Source organism: Dromaius novaehollandiae, chromosome 1 (assembly GCF_036370855.1).
Source record: "Dromaius novaehollandiae isolate bDroNov1 chromosome 1, bDroNov1.hap1, whole genome shotgun sequence".
Lineage (NCBI taxonomy): Eukaryota > Metazoa > Chordata > Aves > Casuariiformes > Dromaiidae > Dromaius > Dromaius novaehollandiae.
The window spans coordinates 176,925,236-176,948,967 of NC_088098.1; the positions used below are offsets into that span (position 1 = coordinate 176,925,236).

Here is a 23,732-nt window from a genome sequence, read left to right on the forward strand (position 1 = left end):
TCACTGATACGATAAACTTCCTATAAAAAATCTTGCCATCGATTCCATTAATTTCAATAAGCATTAGAAAGTATAAGTAACTTAATATATTGTCTCAAATTAGTGCAGGAGAAACTGAGTTTTCTTGTGGCTGTATTCTGTTAAATTAATTGTTGACAGCAGTACACTGGTTGATTCAGTAGTCCTAATTACATGATAAAGCATTTTGCAAGAGAAGACATCACCCTGTCTAAACTTTAAATATGATTTGTCTTCAGAGCTTTGATTTTTGATCTACTACGTAGTGTGCTGAAAACTACAAAGAAAAAATAAATCACAAATAATCACAAATATTAAAAAGCTTAATGTTATGAAATATAAATCAATTTAGTGTGATGTATATTTATACATACTCTCACTGTTGACATACTTCAATATTCTCATTTAGCTGCATTAACTGTGTTATCCAACACCAAAACACACACAATCCTTATCATGTTGAATATGATGTATTCATATTCATGACATTCAAGACATACAAAATGCTGTCTTTAGATTTCTTGATAATTTGAATTTTCTAAACCCCTCCACTAATATTGCTGGTGCTGCTTCTGGGATTGTAAGGATACAATCTTTGGGAAGTTATTACAAAATAATAGCTTAAATACCTTCTTGAGAATAGTATTTCCCTCTATACATTGGGGAAAGTAAGGTAACTTGAAAATGAATTTTACTTTAATTATAGACTCAATCACCTTCTTGTTGCTCAGCATAGATGAAGGAATGTTATGCTAAAAATTCCAGTGGCTGATCCACTATCCCTGTATTGAGTTGAGCTCAATACTATTAAAGGTAAAAACATATAGCAATGACATATTTTACGTAATGACATTACAGTCAACATTAAAACACTCACCAACTACAAGGGAAAAGAATAAAGTCTTGATATTTAAATTCATGGGGTTAGATGTGAAGGTCGTATATGTTAGATTATAATACAGTTCAACTAATATGTCAGCGTGGTATACATTTTAATGAGCTTCCTGATAAAATTTTAAGGAGCTGCCATTTTGATTGAAAATAGCAGACATTGAGAGTTGGCCATTTCCATGAGAGAAAAGAAATTGATATCAAAGTTTAAGTTTAATGTTTTCAAGTGTAATTTATTTCATGCGTAATTTATTTGCAAAACATTTATACCAAGCTATTAACCCTGACCACGTACAGTGACTCCTTCTAAAACCACTTCCATCAAGGACCATAAACGTCTGTCTTTGCTGGGTTTTGCATATGTCTACTTCTCTTCTGCCTGTGCCTCATAGTATTTAAATAGGAAAATCGACAACCCGAGATCTGGAGCCTACAGGGACAAAGCTCTTGTATAAAAGACGCAAGTATACATTGTTTTAAGCTGACCTTAGTATTAGGCCCTGTCTGGTGAACTTGTTTTGCAACATTTTTTTTTTTTTTACTCTCATTAAAGTCATCTGAAATCTTGACACAGAGAGGTGGTTCAGAGGAGTAAAGCTTAAATGCAAGACAATTTGTGCATGTGATATTGGCTCCCTCTTCCTTACTAAATTGCTGGGGTCATAGAAATAGGGCCTCGGAGTATATAGATCAGAAACTAATAAGTTTAAAAAATATATTTATTCTAGGAAAATGGTAAGAATGGAAGATTATGATTAAGTCAAAAGAGCAACAGGTTTAATTTCAAATGTTTTCTGCAATATTTCTCTGAGACTGAATTTACGGATTACCATCTCAATAGTTTCCTTGTTTTTCAGGTCAGTGCTATGTGTCATTCTGGTGTGTTACAAAGACCTTTTCTTATTTTCTTAATATAATATACATCCATACTTTTTAAATCTAGAATGAAAATTTATAAAAGTGATTATGATAAATACTGTTAGAAAATTTATTATCAAATATTAGCAAACACGGTTTTTGAAAACAAATAAATGTGTTCTGTACATCATTTTTCATAATATAAGATGACAAAAAGAACTTGTTCCACCAAATATAGACAATATTTGTTTGAAAAATCTTAATCTCCCTATATAAAAGAAAGTGTAAGAGCCATTCATTACAGGTTGGGAGGGAAAACCTCATCCCTTTGTTTGTTTTTACATGAATACAGATTCTGCACCCTGACAGAAAATTATGCAGAAAGCATGAAAGATGTTTGTAGTCCCACAAAATTGATTAATAATGTATTTTTTAGCCCCTTTATGTTTATATATCTTCTCCTGTCCTACACTTATTTTTGCTTTCATGATTATTGGATTCTTTGTGACCCATGTGTAATCTATTTGCAAACATTTATATCAAGCCATTAACCTAGACCATGCCCCATAACCCTTTCTGAAAACACTACTGTCAAGGAACATAACTGTCTTTGCTTTCACATTTTCATTCTTTTACCTATCTTTTATCTTATGTAGTAAAAAAATGCCATTGTATTTGGTCCTTAGGTTCAGTGATGAAAATTAATGTTTTACGTCTGTTTTGACCTTCTTAACTGTACATTTGCCATGTAGTATATATTCATGATAGCAGGTATTTTAACATGCTAATAAGAACAGTTGGAAATTAGGGTTGCTGCATTTAAGATAGTAGAAGTTCATTATTTATGCAGTCCTTGACCACTACTGTGCAATCTCATAAACCCATCGTTTCCTTTGTATCACCTGTTCCATCTCCAACTTAATGTCTGCTTTGTTTGTTTGCTTGTGCTGAATTCTCCCATTTTTATTTTCCTTCTCCCTGAACCCAGCTCAATTACTTTGTGATGAAGGCTCTTCACACTCCTGCATACCTCCTTCTACATTCTCTTTCCCTCTGTCAATTTTTTATTCTCCACCTGCCTTTCTCTATCACAACATTAATAACTGGATAACTTATGATATTTGATATCCAGGAAGATGGGAAGAGCCAAACATGAAGTGTACTGGCGTTTAAAATGTGCCAGTGGTTTTCTATGCCCAACAGACCTGGTTACAGCTAGGAATTTTGCTAACTAGATGCTGATGTTTCAGTACTGTCAACAGGATTTCACACATTTTTTGTCTAGAAGCTTCACTGAACTTCGGATTGACTCAAATGATCCACAAGTTTTCTTACTAATGATTATCCGAAGCAGGAGATCTCATAGCCTAACAATCTCAGGCATCTAGCTTCAAAGGAAAAACAAGCAAACAAGCAAACAGACTCCTCTTATTTCTTCAGTTAAAGTATGTAGTATTTCTCTGAACTTGTATGACAATTAAATATAATAAAATACACAGTCTTCCACTGTAACACATACTTCTGTCTTTGGATCAACTTAAAGAGTTTACTTTGCAGTTTAATAACAATCAAGCTTTCTGAAAACAAGAAGTTTTGGTGACTACCCCATGGATTACAAGCACCCAAATTAGAGACCAGTAACAAATGAAATTGTCCTTCACCATAGAAAGTCCATAAATATTATTAACACAAATCCTATTACTTGTATACTAATCTTTCCTCACTGCCACATATCTCTTGTACACACATTAAAGGTGATATTCTAATTTGCAATATGCAAGACATGAGTAGCATTTAACACATTTGGAATTACTAAGAACTGCATTTTTTTCTTCTATTTCTACTATAATTTTAATGTAGATAAATATAAAATAATGCACCTGGAGGAAAAAAAAATCCTTAATATCAATTTTAAAGTTGTAGGTTCTGAGTTGGCCATTTCCACTCAGGAATGAAATTTTGGGGCTATGAAAGATGAATTTTTGGAAAAATCAGCTTGAAGTCAACAAGGCCAATCAAATGCTATGAGTTATTAGGAAAGAAAACCATAACAAGGCAGAGAACGACATTATGCCGCTATATAAGGTCATGGTTTGCCAATTTCTTGAATACTGTGTGCAGTTCTGCTCCCTTCATATCATAAGGGATTTAACAAATCTGAAAACGTTCAGAGAAGGTAACAAGAAAAGACATGAATCTTCTATGTAAGCAATGACTAACTAATCTAAGATTCCCCAGGCTAGAAAACAGACGACTAATGGAGAATATGACTAAGTCCTGCAATATCATAAGGGACTTACAGAGTATGATTAGGGGTCAATTATTGATTGTCTCTTCCAGTGGAATAATCACGGGGCACTGAATGAAACAAATGAAATGAATGAGGCAAACTGAATGAAAGCAAATGAAGCAAACAGGAGCCAGGTTCAAAGCAAACAAAAGGAAGGAAACTCTCATATGCAGTGAGTGGTGGATTTGTCATATATTTTTTTGCCAAAGCATATTGTGGATGTAACAAACTTATGTGAGTTCAAAGGAAAATTGAATAAAGTCATGGAAGATAAAGCCCCTGAGAATTACAAAATACATAGAAAAGACATCCATCTGAGGAAGTCCCTGACCTGAAAGCTGGACCCTGAGATAATATTAAAGGGAAGTATTATATATCTGAAAATAGTCTTATGGCTATAATGGCTCTAAACATTTACTTATGGACACAGTTGGAGACAAAATACAAGGCTAGATGGACCTACTTTTGTACTTTCTTTAATAAACAAGTCTATTGTCTGTGAGGTCATCAGCCATGTAAAATAAGAGATTTGGAGCAACAGCTGTATCCAGGTGAGATGCCACAGGGCATACTGCTTGTCCTTGGAACTGAATAGATTCATTTGATGCTTAAAATCAGAAGCAGGAGTCTGCTGTCTATATGTACTAGCTAGTAATATTTGAGAAGTCAGAATATGCAAGATATCCATAAGAGGCTGACAAATATGACAAAGAACATCCACACATTCTCCAGCACCAGCTGAAGTTCAGAAGAAATAGCTCACAGTGCTTAAAATGAATCTAGTTGGCTGTGTTCAGACAACTGAATTGTAGGCAATATGTTTGCATATGTGTGTCTGTGAGCAAGTGTTTTATAGACACTGGGGACTAAGTTCTCCTGCTTCCTGGCCTTCAGCTGCTGATCTCAGGTAGCCTTAGACACCTAAATGCATGCGATCAAATCCTGTTCTTATTTGATACAATCAGAGGAATATATCAACTACTAGGGGCAATGCTCAATTGCCTAAACACAGACGTTGAGGGTTTGATCCACTTCTGAGGCCTTCGGATACCTGAGTCATCCACAGATAAGACACAAAACGTGCATAAGACTTGCCCTCTTCTGGACTGGCATCAAGATCACAGAACTGCAGAACTGTTCAGGCGGGAATAGGCCTCAGCAGGTTTTTAGTCCAACCTCCTACTCAAAGCTATGAGATCAGACAAGGTTACTTAGTGCAGTCTGATCTTGAAAACTTCCAGACTGCTTCAAAGTATCTCAAATGCCACTAGATATGTATGTATTTTAGAAATAAGATGCATTCCTGGAAACTATTATACAAAATGTTATAAAGACGACCAAATTTTCATTTGAGATGTTTTTATGTCAGCAACATTTACATTATCTGTATGTCCCAAAGGAAATAGTTAAAATTTTTTTAGGATAGAATACAGGATTATTACATATACAATATAATAATTTAAAACTATGTTACTGTAGGCTGTAGTTGCAAAGAAATGTAATTTCATACCTATTTATTGAAGAGGTATGACCATGATCATTATTATCCAAAATTTACATACTCCTCATTCATTATATTTAAATTTCTTCAGTGTTTTTGGGGGGAAGGAGGAAAAGAAGGTCAGGGAGCTAGATTTCAGTGAAATCCAGCTGGAACTAGTTGATTGTGTTGATGTCGTTGTTATTACTAGTTTTCTTATCATTCATAACAAATTTAAGACAAAGGACCAATCATAAATGCTTTATTTTTTTGAAAAGGTGAAAAAGTGAACTGTCCATTCCATAGATGGCATACAGCGGCATTATGTAACTGCCTGTTCAGGATATTCACAAAAAGAGATGCTTTCGATATCTTTACAATGTTGTTTTGAAAATCATTAAAAAATAAGTCAGGCTGTAGTATACAAGAGAACATATTTTTCCTTCAATAGTTGGAATAAGAAACCTATTGTAGTCTCAAGGGATGGTGAAACAGTGAATCAAAATGTGGCCTACAGTCTTTTCAATATCAACCAAATATTTAATTGCCTGTAACAAAACAAAAATTGCAAAAGAATGTTTTCTACAATAAAGTGATATGACATCATTTTTGTGATCTTCTGTCATCACATGATATTGTTTTTCCTAGAATGTTATACCATTTTTGATCAATGATCATGTCATTCACAGATACTGGCTGACCTAGAAAACCATGCACTTTTTAAGGATGACCTGGAATGCCAGAAGCTTATTTTGGAAGCCATGAAATACCATCTCTTACCAGAAAGAAGAACTCTGATGCAAAGTCCAAGAACAAAACCTAGAAAATCCACAGTTGGGACACTTTATGCTGTTGGAGGAATGGATAACAACAAAGGTATTAGAGGATATTTGTTACTTTATAAAGGTTATGTTTTGCATTATTTTCTGTACTAGAAAATAGTGAAATAACTTTGTATTCTAAGGCTGTGGGGATCTAAGCCAATCAAGAGATGCTTCCAAGGCGTGTGGTCCAGTGATGATCTACTGATATTTAAGGAAAAATATAAAGCTATTAGAGAAAAGAAACTGTGGTTTGAATTCATTATTTATTCAAAAAATTTTATAATTTCTGGAAGTAATTTTAATAAAAAAATTAGAGTGAGATTCATTTATCTTAGCTTTAGCTTTCTAAAAGTTTTGCTTCCAGTATAAGTCAAATGTCTGAGCATATTTACTGATCAATGAAAGAAAGGAAGTTTTATATGCAGTGCATTCCATCCATATATAGCTGTCTGAAGTCTTATGGATGAATCGTATTTTGTTGCGCACAAATTTCTCAGTTATCTAGATAAAAAGACTGATCAACCAGCTTAAACTACATTCCTGTCAAGGGCTAAATGCATGTGAAATTATCCCATTGTAATGTGAAGAAGACTGGGAAAGAGTGGAAATTTGATAGTACTATTTTGTCAGTATTTGTTGTGAATAAGAATTATGATGATATGCTTTTATATCTGATAAACAAGTCTAATCCATTGATTTTTTTGAACAGAACAAAATTATTGAACTAAGAGCCATGTTATAAGTGTATATATTTAGAAAGGCTTTTATTATATCTTTTTCTTGACATTCACTAATAATTCTGCTGTATCTCATGTTTTCAAGTCAATGTTTAGGACAAAGAATGTATCTTCATATACATCAGTTCTCCTCTAGAATTAATTTGACTTAAAAAGAAAAGGTTGTCAATAGTTTGCATCTAATACTTTGACATACAAATTTAAAATATACTGTTGCAAGTCTGAATAATGGAAAGTCCTCCTTATAGTCCTAATAATTTCTGTTTTCAGGTGGTTAGAGTACAGTGATTAAATGAATCATGCATTATGATACAATTTGCCTTTTATATTCTATATAGCATTTGAGAATATCGCTGTGAAAATTTTGAGATAGTCTACTTTTTTAGTAGTTATGAGGGATCGTAAAGGTTCATAATCTTTTGAATTACAAGATGAAAAAATACAAAACATAACTTTTTTCTTGTAGTGCAACAGTACCATTAACATAGTATATCCTGTATATAATATGGAGGAAAAATTAATGAGGATCTTAAAGTGCTTAATATTGTGAAATGTACTTATGAATGTTATATGTGACTGATGTGGACTAGAAGCCAGAAACAGAGCCAACACTAATTCTTTGACCTTAGTTTTCTTAATAGGAATCTTCCATGTTAAATTCTAAACTTGATCTTATGTTAAGGATTTTAATTAAAATGCTGACAAAATATGGAGTATACAGTTGAGTTAAAGAAAAGATAATGTTAACAAAGCCTCTTTAAGCCACTTACGTGTTTTGTTTGTTTAGGTACCTTCAGTCTGTGTTTGCTTCTTAAATATAGGGACCTATTTTGTTATAGAATCAAGATGAGCAGTGTCCCAACATCTGCTACAAAATCTCACCTTTATTTGTTGGGTTTTTTTGTATTTGGGAAGTAGAAACACAGCCTTCACTGCAATTCAAGGGTCATTCCTACACCTTCAGTAGTTGCTGTAAGAGGAGCATGAGGCTTTGGAGAACCACTGTGTTCTTCATTGTGTTGTAAACCATATGATGCATATAAGCTGTCTACTTACACTTTTAAAGGTTTCTCCCCATTACAGACATTGGAAAGTGAATGTGGAGCATACATAAGAGCTGTGTTGTGGCTCACCCAGAGCACCATAATGAATGGATAATGAATGGTTAAGGGGGCTTCAGCCTTTTTTCCAGATTACAAGAGTAATAGAAGATGCATTTGGAAGTTTTTATTTTTTTATTGAGTTTAGACATTCCCTCCTCCTCCTCCTCCCCTCCCCCCCCAAAAAAAGTCTTTTATGAATTGGCTTTCTAGGCTTCTTTTTTTGTAGATTTTTTTTAGTATATGCTGTACTAGTTTTGAAGTGTCACATAATCTGAAACGTGCTCTCTCTTTTATAATCACACTAAATTTCAGAGCTCCAAGGCTGCTGGTGCTCCCGAAAAGCCAAAAGAAAGCTGTGGCATATTTTTTTTCTTAGTAAGCAGGTTGTAGAAAAGTTTAGAGTAGAATGCAAAAACTCATTAAATGCATTTGAAAAAAAGTTCCAAGTCCTCAAGTCTAAAATTGAGTGTGATTTTTTTCCTAGGAAGAGATTTCTGCTTGTGTGATGTGTGCAGTTCAGCTCTGTTTCTTAATCAGATACGTATCTTGCATATATTGTGTCTTCTTTCATTTGTACATGTCCCAAGAGAGAACTATTTAATCTGTTAGCAGTATGCTTATTGTTCCTGACAAGTTTTATCTCTGTGTGTTTTGATTGCAGCTTCAGCTCTCACTTTCACAGCGTATCACTGCAAAGGTTAGCTGACCTCATTTCGTGATGTGTTCCTGAAAAGTGCCTCACAGCTCTCTTTCTAGGTGTAGTTATTGCAGTTGCTTTGCTAAATAGCTGTGGCTACTGTGGGAAAAAAATGTTGAAAGAATACAGAATTTTGAGGAAAGAACTAATAAAATTAATATTTTTTTTCAAATTTCTCCATTGAAATGTTGCCTAGGATGATTTTTGATTGACAATGATGCATTTTTAATGCCAGCAGGTCTTTTTTTTCCAAATACGAAACTGTTACATGTAAGAATCAGATGAACTGAGCAAATTAGCAATTTGGTTGCTAGTATATGAAACAGTGGGTAAGTGGTGGTATTATGAAAGTATCTTAAGGTTGTATGCCCATCACATAGAAGGTAGTCTAGCATGCTAAGCCAAGTTTGTTTTGAAAGATACTCTGTAATTATTTTCCTTTTCATAGAAAAGGGGAGATAATTAAACTGCAGCAGACAGTGACTGGAATTATGCCTCACATATGAAATGTCAGTACAGCATAGTACTAACTGGATAGAACTAAAAGGAACAAAGTTAGATCATTCTGTAATTTTAATTTCCTAATTAAATCTTTTTATTATTATTATTATACATGTACCTTTATTATTATCATTATTATTATTATTATACGTGTACCTTTGAAAGGTACATGTAAGGGAATAAGAAACAGCTTATCTCTATATAGTTACCTTAATGGAGTCAGAAAAAGTAGGTATGTTTAGATGTATATGTTTATGAAAAAATTCCATTCACCTTACCAGTTCAAATTGTCAGATGGACTTGCGTAATTCGGTTAGCAGGGTTTAATCACCTAGTAGCATTCGAAAGCTATCCAGGTACATATAAAAAGGAGGATGTCAGGCTGAAATAAATGAGTATATGCAAGACATGACATAAGTTAACTTGTTAGAATGGAAAAACACGGACTTCTTACAGAGGTCTTGGAATCCCAAATGCAGAACGAGAGTTATGTAATAAGACACGATTTATATGCTATATTATATGAGATAGATAGTACAATGGAATATTTTGATGGGGAAAATATACTTGCACAGCCAGAGGAGATTGCTGTAAATAATTGAACGGTGTTATACTGATGGCAGAATACTGACTGACCTCTCCTCAGGTGCTGTAACTTGTCTCACTACCTAGCAGCTGGGATACTTACGCACTAGAAGAATCTACAGAAAAAGAAAATAAAAGTTATAATGTCAGAGTAACCATGATCCAAAAGCACTAGTATATATTACTTTGGAATTAAAGTCCTGGATTAGCTTAGTCTTTACTGCATCAGTCTTTAAGTACATACAAGGAAAGATGAAGTGAAAAATTACTCGATCAAGAAGATCTGCCATAAAAATGTGACATTAATAGGGAGAGGGAAAAGCTGATTTACTGAAACACTAATATTAAATATGTCTTTTTCTTTAATTTTGTGATTGAATATAAAAACTATCACTAAAATTAACCTTTGATGATAATTAGTTAAGGTACATTATCAGTCTATATATCGAGCAATATTAAAAGTGCTTTCATAGTTATTTGTATAAGGTAAATAGAAAGATCTTTGGTATCACCCCAGAAGTGCTAAAAATTGAAGCTCTCGAAATGTGAAACTCTGATGTGTCTAGTAACTGTTGCTTAAACTCTCATGTTACATATTCTTCTTTTTCTGTAGTAGTTTTCAATCATTTCTAATAATCTTTTCTTTTTTACAAGTGTGGTTTATTACCCATCTACAATAATTTCACAGGAGTGTGGTCTGACATGACTACATGAAGTTACTCTTTTAGTCTGGTGGACTTGACTTTTAAGGAGATGTCCCTGTTTTATTGTATGTGCATTTGGCGGGATGGAGGGGAGAGGGAGTTTGGTTTCTATAGTGAGACCTTCATCACTGAACACTTTTCACTTAAACCTTATTTAAGTTTAGATTTTTCATTCTCATATGGGCATACTTTTTAAATATTGAAAGAAATACTGATGTTTTTAGTCCTTTAGAAGTTTATTGGAACAACTGTAAATAAAGGTAGAAAGGATCAGGTTCTTCCTCCTGGTTCATTCTTCTTGTTCTCTAAGAAGTGTGCCTGAGATATCTATAACTTGCAAATGTCTCTCCTTCACATTCAGTTTAGTAGCAATTCCTAAAAAAACAAGTATAAAATCCTTCAAGATTGTTTCATAGCATATTACAAGTTGTGAAAATTGCTACAAACCACTTTGTCTTCATATACATAAAACATATGACAGTGTTCATTTTCTATTTATTTGATGTTCATAACTATCTTGAGAAAACATCTTATCTTCGTCTTAGTCACATTTTTGTTCAAAATATGCAATACACGGTAACTGAATTCTATTTTATGACAGCGAGTCCTTGTAGTCCTAATATTTACATATAAATATTATATATTTATACACAAACAGCAAAAGCTATTTAAGAAGGCATATTTTCTTAACCAAAAAGTTCTATGTGTTTCAAAATTCAATTACAGAACATTTCTCCTTGGTGTATTTTTCTTAAAGGTTTGTGCAAATTGCATGCTTTATATATATATATATATATATATATATGTATATGTATATGTATATGTATGTATATATATGTGTATGTATATGTGTATGTGTATATGCACACACACATATAAATACGTTTTTATATATGAGCAGTATGAATTTCTGAGGTGATCTCTTAAAAGTTTGAGGCTCTAGCATGGCGAAATACTCCGCTCCATCTATTGTATTTCAAGAGTTCCATAATTCAGCATGCAAATGAATTTAGGCTATGCCTCTGTTGCTCTGTTTATCAGAAAGCTTTAGCAGTAGTACAGTAACCTCACTTAGTCATGCCTCTCTAGTTTAAAGGATTCTGAAAACCTTAAAGTTAAAGCACTGTGTTTTAAATTATTAGCTTTTGAAGTAAGCTTTCAAGGCAAGGACACTTTTTTTTTTATTATTTGACTGACTGCGAGAAAAATGGACAAGACTACAAGGCTTTCCTTAGGCACAGCAAACATTAAGCTGAGGCTGGGAAAACTTTCTGGAGATGCAGCTTAATTACGTTAGTACATTAAACATTTTTAGAAAGGTATTCAGCTATAGTGGAATAGCATATGGTTGCAGGGAAAGGGTGAGTTAACCGCCCCCATGAAGCAGAAATGTAAACAGGCTGTTATTGCATATATACTTATTACATTCTTCCTTGAAGATCAGAACTGAGAAGTGAGAAATTGAGCATCTCTTTTGCAAACCTGCTCTTTTTATCAATAATTTAATATATCTTTCTTTACTAATCCTCTGTAGGTGTTTCTTCTGCCTTGAATACTAGTTTGGTTTCACCTATACATTTTCCATGAGGACATTTGCTGCATTAAATTAAAGTCATGTAGTCACAGCCTTAGAGGACCTCAAGAGGATGATAAGGCAAACTGAAATATGCCCATGACATTCCAAGCAGATGTCTGCCTAACCAGTCTTGAAAGATTTCCAGCAATATCTCCAGGGAAGCTGGTCCAAAGCTCAACTTTTCTTATCTGCAGAAGTTTATTTTAAAATAGCTGAGCTGACTCTTTCTTGTTGTGGTAAAAATATCTTTTAATGCACCTCTTTCCATTAGGCTTTTATTCACTTTCCCTTCAGTCATCTTTATAACAGGATAAATCACTAAATTCATTAAATCTTCCCTTGTATTTCATACATGCTAATTATTTTGTCTTCTTCCAGTTGAGTCCTGCTCACTTCCTTATTTTCCTTTTGCTTTTAAATAATGTGAATAAATATTTTCCCTATACCTCTCAAGAAACTGAAATTAATTCTGAAATTCTTTCTTTCCTCTTTTTAAAATAATATGTTTTCCCTTTACCGTCTGGAATCTCATGAGTTCTCAAAAATACCAGTGGACAACTCAGAGTTCCTCAATCTGCTCTTTTAACAGCAAAGATAAAGGTTTTCTAGCACCAGTCAGTTAAAAAGCGTAGAGTTTATATAAGTTTATCTACAACCTGTTGTTTTCTCTTTTTAAACTGAGGTCCTTGGTCACCTGACTACAGGTCAACTACTTTTGGTGTTATTTTTCTGTAGGAAATGCTTTTATAAAGATGTGTTTGCAGGCCTTGCATTAATTGCTTTGGCAAAATTGAGGTTCATTTAGCTTTTTTAATTCCCAAGAAATTTACTTTTGATTGTGGTTTTGGTGAGGCTGAGTAGCTATTCAAAAAAGAACAGTAGCTCTGATAAAAAATATGATATGGTCATCCACTAGAGCTTGTAATTCTGGAAAATTTTCCTTTTAATTTCCATTAGGTTAAGAAAGTAGATAAAATAGTATTTAAGATCAATGAGGTTGGAAATTGATTAGTAATATTAATTCACAATACATTAATAGAAGAGTATCTTTAATTGATCTAATATTTGAAAGACTGATTCTCTTTCTATTAAAATATGTGAGCTTTCACGATAGCCTCTTAGAAGATCTGAGGAGAATTGTGTTTTCTTCATCCTGTTAAAATCTCTATGGAAATTTATAGCCTCAACTACAGAAAGCTGGAGGAGATAACCATATTTACCACTCCTCTGTATGGATACCCTGCAACAAGCAAATTGCAAAACTACCTAAAATTCCAGTTCCAGGAAGGGCTTTGAAGGTTAATCTACAGACTGCTTTACTGTTGTCTTTCACTGTATTACTACCATAAAAATGGTTTTTTGGCCATAAATATGAATCCTGTGGCATCCACTGTAGCCCCTTGAAAAGCATAGACTGAAACAGTAAGAACCTTATCTTTCTTAACTATAACTTTCATTATCATGAAAGTGGATGTGGCAGTATTAAGTCTGAGGTTAATATTCCTGTCTGTAAACTGACAGATGTCAACTCCCCAACACAGAAAGTAAATCTGAAATATTAATTAACATGCCAAAATAGCAGGGTTTTGGTTTTTTGTTTTTGGGTTTTTTTTTTTTTTTTTTTTTTTTGCTTTTCAGAGACATTTGTCTTTCTTGGAAATATATTTACCACAACCAGTTTTATTCTTTTTTTTTTTTCCCTCTCCTGAAGAAATAGAAAATGGAAGGATGAGTTTGAGGGTTTTTTAGTATCTTTGCTCAGCCTTAGGCATTCAAAACTTACTCATGGACAATTACTCTCACATTTCTTCGGAATGAACATATGAATTTACATTGAAAAAAATTAAGTAAAATCAATTATTAGCTCTTGGGGAGACACATATGCTGAAGGCTCTTGTTGCTTAGCATAAATTGCAGCATACACTTATAGCGTAATATAGGAACCATTGATCTTAGCACTGTCTTCACTGTGAAGGTATAACTAATGCAGAATAAGGTGTAATCAACAAGAAATCACATTTCGTTCTTTAGTACTTGCGTGCAAATTCAATAAGACTTTTCTACGGAGCACTTAAAGAATCAATTATTCTTTAAGTGTCTAACATATGGATATAGGAAACCAATAGAGGTATGTTTACAGTGTATAAACAGTTTTTTTTAATATACATTATGTTTTTTGTTGGGTAGCCATATTTATTTTGTAGTGAAAATGAAGCTTTGGGATAGCAGCTAGTATTATACATAATTGCATTATTAAAAATATATACCTAAGACCCCCCTAGAATCAAAATTTCTTGCTACTGTGTGCATTTTGTGCATTTTATGCCTAGTATTTGTTTCAGAAGTGCTTTCTTCACTTGCAATGTTTCACTTCTTAGATCCCATTTGTGTATTTCAATTTGTGCTACAGAATTTTTCCAGTACTGAAGATAAATCCCTGTTCGTTATGAAATATGATACTCTCCAAAATAAAATCAGTTTCTGCTATGACTGCATATTTTACCTTAATAATTATTTCTTAGTTTTTTTGCCTTGATTTTGTGTTCCGTTCATTATTATCGTGGCCCTTTTTTCTCACTTTCGTACAAACATACACGGAGTGAAGTGTATTTACATGACCGTTCTCTTTCTTTTTTCACTGTGAATGTTTTTCTTTACTTGAATACTAATATTTTGATTAAAAAACTGCTACTGAATGCAATGTTTTCCCAGTCACTCTCCAGCTAGCAATGGGAAAAAATATAACATAATTTACCCTGATTGTAAAATGCATTAATAAAAAAATAGCACTCTGCTTGCTTTAGGCTAACAATGTGATCATCTCTGCTTTCCCTTTTTACCCTTTATGAAAGATACAGGAAGAAAAGAATAATGGAATACAGAAACAGAAACAAACAAGCAAAAAGTATCTTTCATCAGATTCATCAAACTAGCGTAGTAATGATGTCATCATGATGGTGGGTTTTCTCGTGGAAGCTAGAATGCCAAATTCAAAAGTAGTCTATGCAGGATAATAAGTGAATTTTTTGGTGTCTGTATTTCAAATATGCAGCAGAACTCACTTTTTGTTTTAAATGATTTAAATGGAGCGGATGGAAATTAGCTCTTTGTAAAAATATCCAATGGTTTTTAACACAGAAAGCGAGACAACAGATTTTAGGAGCCTTAATTTATCTTTTGCAGAAATTTGTATTTTCAGTCATTTGAATATTCTGACAGTATGTTATTGGATATATGCTTAATAAACAGGTATATGCAATAGGAGTACAATGATTAGTCTGATTCATCCAATTACTTGACTGAGATAAACTCTTTCAATTCCTAAAACATATATACATGTTTTATTTAGCTGGCAACATGACATTCTGGGGAGATGGCTCACAATTAATTAAGTAACGTGATGGCATAATTGTAGAATGAGGTGGAGCTTGTTTAATTACTTCACTGGAGGAATATGGAATACGCTGCCTAATGACTGATGAGTTAATTAAATGTATAAATCACTCTAAAATTCCCTTTTCAACCAGTTCCTATAAGTATTAACATCACTATTTGCTTCTTTTCACTCCTGTGAATTTTAATGTGTTCTAGAACAGTCAGGCTCATAGACCATTTAGCAGTTACAGTACTTTGATTTAAATGTGGATTTCTGAATAGAAAACCTCCAGATTGTAACGCCATCTGGTAGCTTTTCAGCACGTATTTTACATCACTTAATTTCTGGCATTTTTTCAGTGTAGTTAACTTCTGAAATTGCTAATTCAGTTACAGTCTGAAATAGAGACAATGACCTGAAGTGATCTACTCTGAAGTCTGCACAACTTCAAATATAAATGAAGAGCATAAGTTATTATAGATAAGATAAATGTCATCATTCCATGAGCTCCCCCATTGTCAGGCTATTGCCCTGGTTGTTAACACCTCTCTACTATTGATGGTGTCAAACAGACAGTACAAGAGACTGCTGCCTCACTGGGAATATTTGTGAGATGCTTCTCCCAAGAAGACCCTGGAAGACCCCTATGTTTGGTCATGTAGTAAAGTATGCAGAAAGAAAGGGAACTTCATATAGGAACTACCAAGTGCAGCACATGCATGACAGCGGGGACATTTAGAGGACCTCTACATTGTCAGAAACCTTAGCTATTCCATACACTAACCAATTTTTGTTTCATTAATGTTAGTTTACTCCTGGGGTCACTTTTGGAGGTAACCAGAGAGCTTTCTCCAGAACAAATTTTGGGCACAGTTCACTCCTGGGACCACCCTCAATAGCCAGTGTGGATAAGACTGCAAAAAAATTGGCATTTCTTGCTCTAAGCAGTCCTCCAGCTCTATTTTGCACCTTCAGCCACCTCATATATCTTCACGCCAAATTCTGGGAAAGGCTACAAAGGGCCTTAGTTTCAGGCAGAAGAACATCCAGGTAAGCTTCAGCACAGTTCTCCCATTATTTTCAAACACTCTGAGCTGGAAAAAAACCCCTAACAAACAGAAGTATTTCTTTGCACTACAGAGGGCATCTTGTACGGCCCGGTGGATACGGGGCACCAGCTGGCTCTCATCCATGCAGTTAGGGGTAGTCCCATTTAGAGCAGGCTGAGAAGCAGAGAAGTAGTTGAAGCAAAACAGAATCTCCCAGGAACCGAGCGAACAGCTAAGCCATGTGGGTGAGCAGCTGTACGCATATGATGATAATTAATAAAAGGTGGCCAGGGCATAATGGGAATTTGAAGCTGTTGCAAGAAAAAACTGTTTAGTTCATGTAGATTAAACCAAATCATAATCAAAGCAGTTTATTGATTTATTAATGACACATAATTAAGCCGCAATCAGCGAACTATGAGTTCAGGATCAATAAAAGTCATTCAACAAATAAACCACGACACTTGACACTGACAAAATTTTAATAAACTCCTTCAAATTTCTAAACACCCTTCTACAGCTAATCCCCCAAATCTCTATTCGTAGTTGCATACACGTGCACATGCACATGCTCACACAAATAAATGCACTGCTCCTGAGGGAGGCCGCTCGCCCCACCCCAGACAGGGTTGGGATGCTGTGGGGCGACTGCCAGCAGCGTGAAACCAGGATTTGACTGCTGCTGTTTCCACCACAAAGTGTTTCCGCCAGTACAAAGTTTCACGCTTCTTGTACACTTCTTTTCAGGCTGCCTCATCCTTTGTTTCAGGAGTTTCTTTGCAGTTCCCTAGTTGCTATTTAATCCAGCTGATCATCCTTTTCATCTTTAGCATGACTGCTGAAGGGCTGATGATATTATTCCTCTTTAGCACAGTAAGTCTTGAACAAATGCAAGCCAGTTTTGTGTATTTTGCAAACACATACGCACATGCACAATTTACCCTCCCTTCCCTTTCATAGCAGGTGTAGCTCTCCAGGCTATTTGCCAAGGGAAGGCTGTGCAGGCATCCCCAAACGAGCACACCCACAGTCAGTACTGCAGTCGGTAACCGACAGATAAGCACACGTAGAACTGACTGAATTCCTTTGGCTGTGCCTATCTCCTTACTATTAAAGGAGCCTGGGCAAACCTTGGTTAAATGCAGGATATTAGTGGGATGCATCTGTCTGCTGTCTTCTGCTATCCACATGTAAAGCTTTTTTATTATTAACACCTTATTTACACAAGTTATATGGAGAATAGAACTCCTTTGAAAAATGTGAAGGCAAGTATTTTACTGATGAGCAAAGATAGACTAGCATAGTGTATGGTATAAATCATTAATAAAAGTGACCTTTGTAAGTTGTAAACTAGATAAAATTCTAAAATAAAACATAGATGTTTTATATTATATACTATACTACATTGTTCTATACCGTGGGTATATACTATGTTGTCCACATCTCCATTAGGTTAAAAAAAAGCAAAAAAACCCCAAACCCAAAACTAAAGCATTGCCTAAAAGCACTAAAAGCTGCCACTTCTCATGCTTTTTAAAATATAAAAATCAGTGGAAAAAGATTTTATTAGTTTTAGAGAATTCTGATCATATCCGATAATTTAATATTTCCAAAGTTCTTCTGATATTGCTCATATTGCTTGCTGGCAAATCAATGTATTGTTATGGCATTTTAATATATATGAAAGAATGAAAGAATGATGATATGCAAGTTATATGTTTTGAAGTGCTTAAAGGAGTTTCTTACAGTCTTGCTAAAGACAACAGCAGTGAGCTCTTTTCAGTATAGCTCTTTCTTTTACCAAGAAATTCTCCTTGATATTCGCTTCAATAACCCCTTTAGGTCATGTTTGTTCCACGTGAGTAGCCATCTTTTTGGTTTGAAATGTAATGTCGCAGCTCACTAGATCGAGGTCATCATTTTGCACCTACTCATAGCTGCATCTCTAAATCTTGAACAAAATAGGCAAAGTACATATCAGCAACAGCTATAGTAATAGCAAAATCAGCAGAAAGCATTACAGGAAAAAAATGTGGAAATCTTGCAATGATAAATGTAAACTCCTACCTTTCTCCATAGGTTTAAAACTGAAGTCATTCTAGCTATGACAAAAAATACCATTCCTGTGGAAATGACTAAATTATATGCAAAGATTTTTTCTTTAGATATTTGTATCTGATTCTGAAGCAATTTTCACTTTGTGTCTGCCAACATTCTTGTTTATACCTAACTGAAATGAATGTATTCTCTCATGGTTTCAGACAGTCTTCTAACTGCATGTACGTTGCATCAGGTTGTTCAAAAATATTTAATATCAACACCTGTGGAAAAGGTAGACTCTAGATCTTACTCTTGCCTTAAACTATTGAGTTACAAACAATCTTGCAATATGTCTAGTACTTTATTGGTTCATCTGAATCCATGGATGTTAGAGACACATACAGCCCCTCCGTACATGCATGCACACACATCAATTGTCAGCAGCTGTCAGACATTCATACAAAGGTTTCCCAATCTTCTACAGTACTTTCATTTCTAAAGTTGCTTTCCTCTGTAAATCTCTCATTATTTCATAACCCTTGGTTAATTAGGGCTTACAGCACCCTTGTAAGTATGCACAATGCACAGAGCTAATCTCATCCACACTAATACAAAGCAGTAGATATTACTAATACTAAGCAGCAGATACCAGAAAGTAAGACAACACCCAGTTGGATCATACATAGAATTTAAGTTAAAAAAAAAAAAAGCCCAAATGTTTCCAGAACATCAAGAAAAATCCTTAGTTTTTATTTGAAAAGATGTGTGGTTCTTCATCTATTGCGTCCTCAATACCAGTCACTGAAATAATTTTGGCTTTTTTAGAGGTCTGTCCATCTGAAAAATAGGGGTTTCTGAAGGCATGTGTGTATGCAGGAATAGCCTAAGCACATAGTATGCTTACTATAAGATCCTCAGTATTCTATTTATTTGCTTTTCTTTTATTATTGTAAAGTTTCCTAACAAATATCTTAAGACAGTCAAATAAGTCATAAGTCTTTCTTTTTTTCTATTACATGATTAAAAAACACTACAGTGATATGCAGTTGAAATAAACTAAATAGAATAGGATCTTTCTGTGATTTTTAATATAATTAGCAATATTTTAATTTGGATCTGTGTGAATTTTCCCATAGTGCAGTATCCCATCTGTTTCATTTTACTGGAAATTATGTCTGTCTCCGTATAATCAGGTCATACACTTCAGCCCCAAATAAATAAATAATTTTTGCTATACTTTGTATATTTTTATATTCAGATTAAACCCGCATATCCCACTTCCCTACCAAAAGATAAGATAATATCTTCACAGCTGCTTTCTTTACTCCTCCTCTTTTTTAGGAAATTGTATTTTTCCAGTTTTCTGAAACTGGAATTCCCTTGGTTTATCAGGATGAGAAAGGAGTAGCTGTCTACAGATTTCTAACATTGGTCAGACACGTTACCATAGTCTGTATTCTAGATAGACTGGGGCAGCCAATGTTAACCAACATTGCTCATTTCTTTGAGTTTGCACAGTTAGCAGCAGTTACCAGTTTGCACATCTTACCAGCCCAAGTCCAGGACTTGGTCCTGTACTTACAGGTTAGACATAAAACTTTAAACAAGTCTTTTACATTGTAAAAGGTGATAATGCATTGCCTATCACAATGATCCCAAGTACCTCAGCCTTTCATTTATGAAAATACTGTTATATCATTTTATTTGTAGGGAAACCCAAGGTCAAAGAGAAAGAAAAAGAAATCTGCAAAAAGGGTCTAATTACCAAAATCTTAAATGTGAAAGTGCCCTACCTCTAAGTGTCTGCTTCCTAGAATGGGTCCCTATGTCCAATGCCTTGATTCTATTTACGGGATATGACGAGAGCAGGCTCAAGGAATGGAAGCCGTGAAAAGAAGTACATGTATTAAGATACTATCTAGAGCTCGTCCAAAGGGAAATGCAGAGGTCAGAGATGTCTTAAATCATAGCCATCCTGAGACTTTGGACTTTACTCATGGTTCCTATCTGTCAGCTTTCTCCTCCAGAACTGTCACGTGGTTAGAACTGAAGATAAAATACACAGTTGCTCTGTGGGAAAGATTGATAGTAAAAAACATTCATCTAGGAACTGTAGGATAAATGTTCTCGTCAGACTTTTGTTATCTCTCTCTGTTCCAAAAAGTCTTAAACTCTTTTGTGAAAGGAAAAAAAAAAATTAAGAAGAGATGAAAAGAAAGAAATTTTTAGAATAGGTCCTAGATGATTCTAGGAAGACCAGTCTTCACAGACATGGTGGGATTCAAGCTGGTCTGGCAAGGGAGTAAGCCAGTGAAAAAAGGTTCTTTTGGCATAATGCTAAGAATACTCCTCTTAAAACACTTTATCTTATATCCCCTGCAACATCCTGTCTTTATATCAGCATAAAATCCAATATTGCCCACTTAAATGATATCAGTCTTAGACTTCACATGAAAATATGTTCTCTTCATGGACTAATCATACCTAAATCTTTCCACTCAAATCTGTCTCTTACTCTCCTATTTATTATCCCACATCTTTTGTCCCTCCATGTTATCTTTGACTCCATTTTTTTGCATGTGTCTTTCCTCTGACTTGTATTTTCCTCTCCAAAGTGTTTTGGAAAATTATGAATAATATATGAGTAGTGTGTTGTGTTGCTATTATTTAAGTTAGTGTAGATGCATAACTTCAGAAGGGAAATAACTGGCTGCAAAGTTCCATTTCCCCCCCCCCCCCCCCAACAATCAGGGGCAATTGCAAAGGCAGTTATAAAAACCAAAATATGTAGGGCAGAGCATGTAAAGAAACAGATCGAATAGAGGTGAGATAGCCATGTATGACATACGGATATGCAGTTCTAGGGACAGTAATTAATCAAACCATGGGGATTTGCATAATTTCAAAATTACCGTACAGCTGTGTGTCAGTAACTTGTGAAAAATTTCTACATGCAGTCTGTGATAATTTTATTTGGGGATAGTTTTCAGTAATGTTTAATGCAAGTTAATGTTAAATGCAAGGCCATATTTGCTTTATACCAGAAAAAGAGTAGAATCATCACAAGGGACTGTGTGGATACACAGGAAGTAGAAGAATTTCAAAATATTCATAAGTATATTTTAAAGGATGTTATAACTCACACTTTGTAAAATGTATACTTACCTGCTCTAAAATTTAGAAACTATTTTAGTCACCATTCAAAGGGTTAATCTATCTGGATATCAGCTTTTCAGGACAGAAATCTGAAATTATCTTAAGGTTGTTCATCAAGCACCTTCCAAATGTTGGGTGCTTTATAAACAATATCAGCAACTTTGTTCTCTTTGTGGTACCGTGGATGAACAAATAGAAAATTACTTGGCCCCTGGCTACCTTGGTGTGTGAATCTGGAGGGGATACTACAGTATATATAGACAAATTGTCAGGAATATTTCAGTTCTCTAAATTAAATAAGTATCTCTCTTTACCAAATATGCGTTTTGAAGATATATCTTTATAACTTGCTAATTTTTCAAAGGAAGTATTTGACTATTATAGCACTGGAAGAGGTGACAGTACAATAGAAGGCAGTCAAGGATCTCAAAAAAGAAACATTTTATGTGTCACTCACTGTGGCTGTTTCACAAAAGAAAATTGAAAGTCCACAAGGAATGATAATGATGGGAAATATAATGAATTATGGATACTGAAAAAAATGTTAACAAGTTACCTTAGGGAACATATAACTTTGGCACTGCAGATAAAATTGTTATCTAGTAATTTGTAGTTTGAGAGCGTTTAATCCGTTTCTTCACATAAACTTAGTTGATTCAGAATGATAGGAAACCAAAAGCATTTGGAATAGATTTATAGAAATATGTTACATATGTGAACCAAATTATGCCTAAAAGATGTAGACTGAAAATAGTTGTTGCTTCCTAGCACTTTCCTTTCAAAGCATCTATTATTTAAAATTATTTTCAAATTTCAGTGCTGTTTTATCTGGATTCTTACAGAAAACAGACTGTATTAGTATGTTCTTGCCTGGGGTCCATTTGCTTGTCTTTAACTCTCATAGCCTGGATTACCAAAACCCATGTGGAGTGATGCCAGGGCTAGAATATGGTTCACCTAAATTTTAGTGTTTATAGTGTATCTGTCTACATCTAAACTATATGTTTAAGTATCCACTATAATCAATAGAGATCTAGGTCTTGTTTAGAGAACTGCTGATCTATCCCAGGGTAGACAGTCACATTTGCTAACTGCTATAGTTGTACAGAATTCATCGGCGGCACTGGTGAAATCACTATTGACTACACTGGGAGTTTATAAAAATATCTCCTATTACAGATACCCACGTTTCATGTTGGAGGCTGTATCCCTCTCCACTCATAACGGGGTTAACTGCATCCATCCTAGTTATCAGACATAGCCAGGGAATTGAATAAAGCAGGGATCTTTGTCCATTTAGAGAACACTATAGTATTGCAGCTTTACTGGGATGTCCCTACCCTTTTCTTACTGTTAAAATTCCTCACTTCTACCTGTCCTACAGTGTCTTCATTTCTGCTCTATCCAAAGTATTTGTCTCTTCCACCATCCTCTTCTTCCTGCCATTCCACCTCCATCTTCCTGTCTTTCTATATCCTTTGCCATTCATTTTTTCCAATTAATTTACCTCTGCCTAATTAAATCCAGCAAATGAACATATGATCATGGAATGAATGAATATTTGCTGCTATCACATTTATTTATTTTTATATGCTTTATTCTTCTACCTGTGTCTGGTCTTTGGTTTGTGCTATAAACTCTATAAAATTTAATATATAGATATACTATAAAGTAAATCTACCCTATAAAGCAGGCGAACTCTGCCTTTTTTTTTTCTTTTTTTTATCAGTGCCTAGCACAGTGGGTTATAGCTGTGGTTAGTTCTTTACACATTACCATTGTAACCACAATTAATGATAAGCTTTATCTGGCCCTGAAAACTACAGCTCCCTGTTTATATCCTGCAT

General features: G+C 34.4%; 1 protein-coding gene across 1 annotated transcript in view; it reads left to right on the forward strand.

The window, feature by feature from the left end:
• The window catches only part of KLHL1 (kelch like family member 1), a 257,056-nt gene that overhangs the window by 159,524 nt on the left and 73,800 nt on the right, over positions 1-23,732 (forward strand). Inside the window, exon 6 of the mRNA XM_026120882.2 lies at positions 6,227-6,413. Within this exon, the coding sequence (XP_025976667.2) occupies positions 6,227-6,413 (187 nt within the window). The remainder of the gene's footprint in view (positions 1-6,226; positions 6,414-23,732) is intronic.